At 36.1% G+C, this 7656-nt stretch overlaps 1 protein-coding gene across 1 annotated transcript; it reads left to right on the forward strand.

Moving 5' to 3' along the window:
- Window positions 1-216: 216 nt before the first annotated feature.
- On the forward strand, window positions 217-1378 carry LOC106436784 (40S ribosomal protein S11-3-like). Its single transcript, XM_013877728.3, has 6 exons — window positions 217-371; window positions 451-491; window positions 563-663; window positions 786-930; window positions 1001-1090; window positions 1180-1378. The coding sequence occupies exons 1-6, from the start codon at window positions 360-362 to the stop codon at window positions 1268-1270; spliced, it is 480 nt and encodes a 159-aa protein (XP_013733182.1). The 5' UTR covers window positions 217-359; the 3' UTR covers window positions 1271-1378.
- Window positions 1379-7656: the final 6278 nt, after the last annotated feature.

Raw genomic sequence — 7656 nt, forward strand, 5'->3', positions numbered from 1 at the left:
GCCTCTCTCTCCTCTCCAAGTCTCGCGGCCGCCTCTCTCTCTAGGGTTGGACCGTCTTTTTCTCTAAGTGTATGGACCGGTTATGGACATCCACCAATTGATTTATAACTAATTCAACAATTCCGTCATTAATTTTTTTTAATCCTCAATTTAAGGATTTCTTAGTCTTAGGCCGAGATATTAAGGCCCAATATAAAAGGGCCCAATAAAGTTTGGTCTATTATGTTGTTGTCGCAGGAAATTTCTCACTATATAAAGACTCTTTGTACACTAGGGTTTTCTTTCTTAAAGCTTTTAGCCGTCACTGCCTCTCCTATCGTCTCGTCATCCTTGCCTCAAGCTTTCACAAAACAGCAGCCATGGCAGAACAGGTTATTTGATCTTTACACCCTTTCCGTTGCTTCCTGTCTATTTAGTGAATCTCATGCCCATTCTATTGCCCATTTGCAGACTGAGAAGGCTTTTCTCAAGCAACCTAAGGTCTTCCTTAGGTAACATCCGAATCGATTTCACTCTGTGTATAGAATTTTACTGTAGTATATTCAATGATTCGTTGTTTCAGCTCGAAGATATCTGGAAAAGGAAAGCGACCTGGGAAGGGTGGTAACCGATTCTCGAAGAACATCGGTTTGGGCTTCAAGACTCCTCGTGAAGCCATACAAGGTTTGTTTCCTAGCATCCTCTCTTTACCAGGTGGAACTGATAGATCAATGTCCTAAGCTTTAGTGAACAACCAAACCTAATTAGTTAGATTCTCAGGTGGTTAATGTTTTTGTTTTGAACAGGAACTTACATTGACAGAAAATGTCCCTTCACCGGAACTGTCTCCATTAGAGGTCGTATCTTAGCTGGTACTTGCCACAGCGCCAAGATGCAGAGGACCATCATCGTAAGAAGGAACTACCTCCACTTTGTCAAGAAGTATCAGAGGTAACATTCTTGTATAGTTTCTTGACTTTTGTATGGATGTTAAGAAAGTGTTAATCCTTTTCTTTGTCAGGTACGAGAAGAGGCACTCGAACATCCCTGCTCATGTCTCACCATGCTTCCGTGTCAAAGAAGGAGACCATGTCATCATCGGCCAATGCAGGTTTGCTTCTGGACCAATAACTATGTTGATTCGGATTTGTTTGTTTGTGTGTGAAGTTTGATTTGTTCTTTTATTGTTGGTGATTTTAGGCCATTGTCCAAGACTGTGAGGTTCAATGTGTTGAAGGTGATACCAGCTGGTGCTTCTGCTTTCGCAAAGAAGGCTTTCACTGGAATGTAACAAGGGGGCTTTTCATTTTAGTTTATGTTTTTGGATGCTATTCCTCTTATGGAGAATTTAACATTTGAATTTTCAGATATTAATGTTTTAATGCACCGATTTTGTTTACTTTGCTATACCATTTTCATCCAAATTTGAGATCTCGTTTTAAATATGTATTTATCTTTCTTTGTCAGATGAAATCCGGTTAAGCTGATTGGTCCATCCAAATACCGGTTTGATTCTAAGGATGTTGATGACTTTTAGGAGAAAATATCTTTATTGAAGTCATATTCATATATACACATCAAATTAGAACGTAAATAGAGTATTAAATGTTTTTGACGTTTTAAAAAATTCAACTTTATGAAGTGATAGAAGTCTAATTTAAAGTATTTACTCTTTATTCAAGGTCTCAACTTAATATCTTGTTTACTAACTACATAGATACCTGAATCTCTAATAGTATACACATATAGGCTCCAACCACAGGGAAAAGAATCCAAAAGAATGATATGAAATTAATTAGAAGGAAAAATTGTAGAGGAGAAATGTAACAAATTGTTAGTGAATGGTAACCAAAACAAGGAACAAAATTTCAAACAATAAATATTAGATAATTAACTCTAGAAAATAATAAAGAATGTAAGCAAGATTTTTGGTCTACGCTTCATGTTGCCACGTCCATTTCAATCGCCACAATGCATGTATCTCATAATTATAAAACAAAAACTTGTGTTACTAAAAGTATATATTGTGCTTTTTAAGAGATATAAATGTATCCAAGAATTTGTATTTTATAAGAGTTAAATATATATCTTATAATACTAAAAGAGCTTAACCCTCAAATTCTAAGCTGTCTACGTAGGCAAAAATTTCGTAGCCAATAATAGTGCCATGTCAGCAACAATGCCACGTTAAAAATCGTTGTTCGAACCAGGCTCTTTGCGGCCTTTAAAATTATTTTGTAACATGTCCTTCCTCTAAACCTAACATTGGCTCATTCTCTGTTTGGAACCTAATACCTGTAAAACGACAATCCTTCATGGTCGTCTTCTCATCCTATGACCACTTCCTTTTGTACAGCTTCCCCTTCAGCTCTTCAACTTATACATTCAACATATTAAACCTCATAAAGCTCAATTATTAACTACAGAAATCCTAACGCCATGAATCGATTGCTATCCCACCACCTCCAAACTATATATATCCCTCATCTATTCTTCCTATCCCTCTTCACCAGTCATGGAAATCAATCGATCAGAGCTACTAATGGAAACCAGAGGACGGAATCAACCAGTGATGCCACCATGACTCTTTTCTTCAGTGACGTTGTTGCTGGCTTGGCTGGAGCTTCTTCTTATTGATGAACAAGTATAACTTCGCATTTCCATGACGACTATTGTACTCCCTAAGATTCAGTTTGCTGATTGAAACTATTCTACTTGCAAACTCAATTAACAATTGACTTTCATATTTACCTGCGGGATCATGCTGCCAATGAGTTTTATCGCAAATTCACTGATAGCCTACAAACTCCAACCGATCTGTTAGTCACAACAGTCAACACAAAACGTATAGGAGGTACGCAATACCTTTTTACTCACTCTGTAACTCATTGTCATCCCCCACGATTTCTCAATTATTAGTTAGTGAAGCAACCTTAGATTTCACTTCTGCATGCCAGTACTTAACTATCGTTGGTAATACCCATGTGTTAACCAAATTTCAAAATACGCATGCAACGTTGCCCTCTGTTTATGTTTTTATTGACAATGATGTGCCTCCAACCATTGAGTATCTATCTTGGTCTTGTATTCATTACTCATTTTAATTGATAGTTGTGAACTCCATTTGACTCAAAAAATGGTTTAGGTTGGCTCAAAACCAAGACGTTTCTGCTATGGTCAATGCATCTGAGGTGACAGGTCAAGATGCTAACCATTCGTGAGATCTTGCCTTCTTGAAACAGAAACCAGCTCAGGTAATTATGAATTAGTTTCTGTACAAAAACCCATACATACTAAGTACATATAATGCTTAATCTTTCCTAATTGTAGGCAGCCTTTTTAACTGCATAGCCACAATTGATAATGTTGGGCAGAACACTAAAATGTTATAAAATTGCATGTAACTATGTAAGTGACTGCCAAACCAAAGTAAACAGAGGGCTGGCCTCATTGAGGTGTCCAAAATGTGGGAACGTGAATGCAACTGAAATTGCAAGGTTAGCTTTCCTGATCCTCACATTTCTTCATCGGTTATCCTTTCATTCTAAGTCGTCTGCTCTTCAATACAGGTATCTTTCTGAAATTTTGGCTTATGACAAAGACGAGAAGGCCATTTTTGTACTACTTGGTGATGTTGGTCCTGAGCTCACGGTGGTCAGCGTTAATTACAAATATTCCGATGTTATTTTTACTATTCTTAATGTTCTTTCCTCATGTTGTTTAGTGTCAGTTTAAAGATGTTAATGCCATGCAAATGGAGACATATGTGCTCATCATGAGATGCCAACACCACAATGTATGCTGGATATAATAGGGAAAACCCACAATTTCAGAGTGAAGATTCAGACTACAAATTCACAGCAATGAGGCAGACCATAACTGTCACCAAGATTATCTCCATTGCTCTCCTGTGCCCTCTACCACAAGCCGTTGAGATACAAATAATGCAGGTGATGATAGTGACCAGTTTCCTGGGGCAAGTGTAGCATATGAGTCTGCCTTAGGTACAAACTGCTCCAGTGGTCCTTCTTGTGCGGCAAGTGCTCCTAATAGTGGGAGTGGAGAGAAGAAGTGTGCAAAACGCAGTAACTAAACACCCCACAATGGATATCTCTCAACTCCATCGATGCTTCATCACCATTGAACTATCATTATATACCTCGCTTATGTTTTTGTCTTTCACTAAGATTTCCATTCGCTCTTATATTTTTTTTTAAAATTGGGGTTTTCATCGTTGGAAACAGTTCAGTTATTTTGATATGGCCTTATTTTCCTTAAACATATGCCGTAGACTGTTCGTTTTAGGACAGTATCATGCATTCACATGTCTGTAAACTCAGTGTAATTTTCGTGGTCCCCTTAAACATATTTTCGAAACCAGCAAACCTGAAATCGTAGTTGGGTAAATACCTCTTGGTAACCGGTATTCCTCCTACTACCTCTCCCTCTGTACAACACCGTCTTCAACTACAGAGCTACAACTCAGGAACTCATCCACTATCAGTGCAAAATATTCGTTAGAGTCACTCTACTGCACATTCGTTTGATCCGATAAAGGATATGAACAAAACTCGCTTTGCAGTGTAACGTTGTGACCATTAATTCCATAAACGGACGAGGGAATCATCTTTTCACTTTTATCAGCTTTCTGGTCAAGCACCTTTATCAGCTCAAAAATATTTACTATATTTTATTTACTATACTTATTTGCTCATGATAGAAGTAGGTACTAGGTAGTGATGACATACGAAGGAAAGACATTGGCACAAGCGAACTACAAAAATATACTATATGCTCCGCCAACCAGCCCTTTAATTTGTTCCCAATTCCTATAGAGATGTAACATTTCTTACTTTAACCATTATACACTCCACAAATATTATTTATTTTTGTGCATGCATTCATAGACATCCATGATAAATAGAAGTTTATTATTCACAAATGGAAACAGATTAATATATTTTCCGATGGAGTTATGCAATGTCGATAGTTGCACCTTTAATATTGTCATGCTTCTTAAATATAGTCATTACAAATACAAAATTTCCTATACTTTTGTAAATTGTTTTGCGGAATCAATTTCTCTAATTGCATACAACACTAAAGAAGTATAATTTACTGTCTTTAAGTAAATATCCTCGGCATAATTTAACGTATAGAAAAAGCTTAGAATGTTGTATGTCAAAGTGGCCAAATGTTTTAAAAGACTATTAAGTGGCCAAATGTTTTAAGCAATAAGGATATTTTTCGTTTAGTATAGGATAGATTACTGAACACAAGACTCGATAAATTTTCTGTGATATTGCAATTGTCTTAACTAAAAATATTCTTTATAGTATTATTAGTAATAAAACTAAAGTAATATAAAGTTTAGTTTGTTACTACATAGATATTCTAAGTTTTTTTGGCTGAATAGATATTCTAAGTTTTTAACTCATTTTACTAATACTATTCTCTCCTTTTTCGTTCTTATTAAAAAGAGGAGAAGTCTTATCTTTATGTTTTAGTTTTTTTTTGTCAACAACAAACAGACTCATATAGACTCTGCGAACCAATCCGGTAGCTCTGCATCCATATGAACGACGAAAGACAATTGTTTTCTGGCACATCGTGCTAGACTATCCGCCTTTTGATTTTCCGTCCAGGGGACATGAATGATCTCTGAGTTAGTAAAACGTGTCTTCAGTAGCTTTATGTCATGCAGGTAACTCTCAAACGCCGGCCATTCCTCTGGTTCCGAAACCATCTTCACCAATTGAGAACAATCCGTAGCAAAAGTAATCTGAAACTGATGTAAATTCCTCATACATTCCATTGCCCATATCAGCGCTTCTATCTCTGCATGAAGGGGTGAAAGACATGCCCTAGTATTCTTTGCACCCATCAATCCCTGAAAACCCTCAAGTATGCTATACCATCCTTGACCTGAATAAGGTTCTTTATCTTTCCAGGAACCATCGATGAAGCACCAACGACCGACCCTCGGCTGACAATTCAAAACCTCCGTCTGCTGCAGAGCCTGTTTAGTTTTCATCTCCTGAGCCTCAGCCCAAAGTATTGATTCAGTTTCTGCAAGCTTAAGTGTATCTCTTGGGTCAATATCCAAATTACTGAAAACCTTATTATTCCTTCATTTCCAAATATACCATAATATCCACGCAAAATGATGATCTTCCATCTTAGGGAGAACCCTCCAGAAAAGATGATCCATATTCGTAAATAGAGAGCTCGTGGGGAAATAGACTGGATTAGACGGTATCTTTGACAAGGCCCAAACTTGACGCGCAGAGGGGCACTCAAAAAACACATGGTTTATTGATTCCTCATCAGCTCCACATCTAATGCAACAAATATCTCCCTTCATTCCTCTTGCTTGCAAATTCTTTTTGACAGCTATACATCCGGATACCATTTGCCATAAAAAGTGTTTAATCTTCGGAGGACATTTAACCTCCTAGCAGAACGCTTTTAGAGCGTCCACTGTAGGGCCATAAAATGCTGGTGGTTTTGCCTTGTCCGGATAGACCCGTTCTAACTGATATCCTGATTTTACCAAATATTTCCCATTATTTGTGAAGTGCCATCCATTCCTATCCACCATCTGAGTTTTACTCAAAGGAATACTTTCAATAATTTGAGCATCCTGGGGATCCACCAAATCCCGAATTACTTGCGACTTCCAAGTTCGTGAAATTGGATCTATCAAAGAGTCCACTGTGAGGTCCTGATAAGTGTCATGTTGATTTTTGTTTGCTGGTCTCGGGCGAGTGGTTGGGAGCCATGGATCACTCCATACAGAGATAGATGATCCCGTTCCCACCCTTTTGATTAGTCCTTTGCTAACCAGAGATCTAGCAGATCCAATACTCCTCCACCCATACGACAGAGAGTATGAACGGATCGGTTCTAGGGGTGAGGCATTCCTATAGTACCGTCCTTTAAAAACTCTAGCAAAAAGAGTGAAAAGCTTCTCTATTAGCCTCCACAATTGCTTTCCAAGCATTGCCGTATTGAAATCCGTTATGTCCTTAAAGCCCAGACCTCCTTCATCCTTAATATCTTTATGTTTTAGTTTTCAAGTTAAATGCATTAATTAAAAGTAAAATATCAATCTTTTGTATGCAAGTAAAAAAAGTTGCAACATCAATTATTATTATTTTTTTGGTAAAAATGTATAGATTTTAAGAGTTATGGTTCATGAGAAAGCTTTTTATGTATTTGATATCAGTATATATTGGCATAAGAATTATTTTAGTAATAACAATCCATTTCCTTATATAAATTTTGATTAGTATTTCTATTTCAATATTTATGGTGTTTTAAAATAGTATATTATTTTTATTTAACTTTTAAATATTTTTCAAAATATTATTAGTTAATTGAAACATATAGAATTTTAAACTCTCGGTATTTTTTATATTGCTAAATAGAAATTAAAAACAACAATTCAAACTATTAATATTACACGACACCAATCAATATGTATTATTGATAGTCAGCTAAATATCAAACATATTGCAAGACAAACATCAAATTTGTTTACTTTAGCATCAATGGTGTGATTATAAAATTATTTTTATTATCTTAATATATATATATATATATATATATTTAATTTTAACACATATCACAATCTTAAATATATAATTTACATGTGTCACAATAATATTAATTAGC

Source organism: Brassica napus, chromosome C1, assembly GCF_020379485.1.
Source record: "Brassica napus cultivar Da-Ae chromosome C1, Da-Ae, whole genome shotgun sequence".
NCBI classification, from domain to species: domain Eukaryota; kingdom Viridiplantae; phylum Streptophyta; class Magnoliopsida; order Brassicales; family Brassicaceae; genus Brassica; species Brassica napus.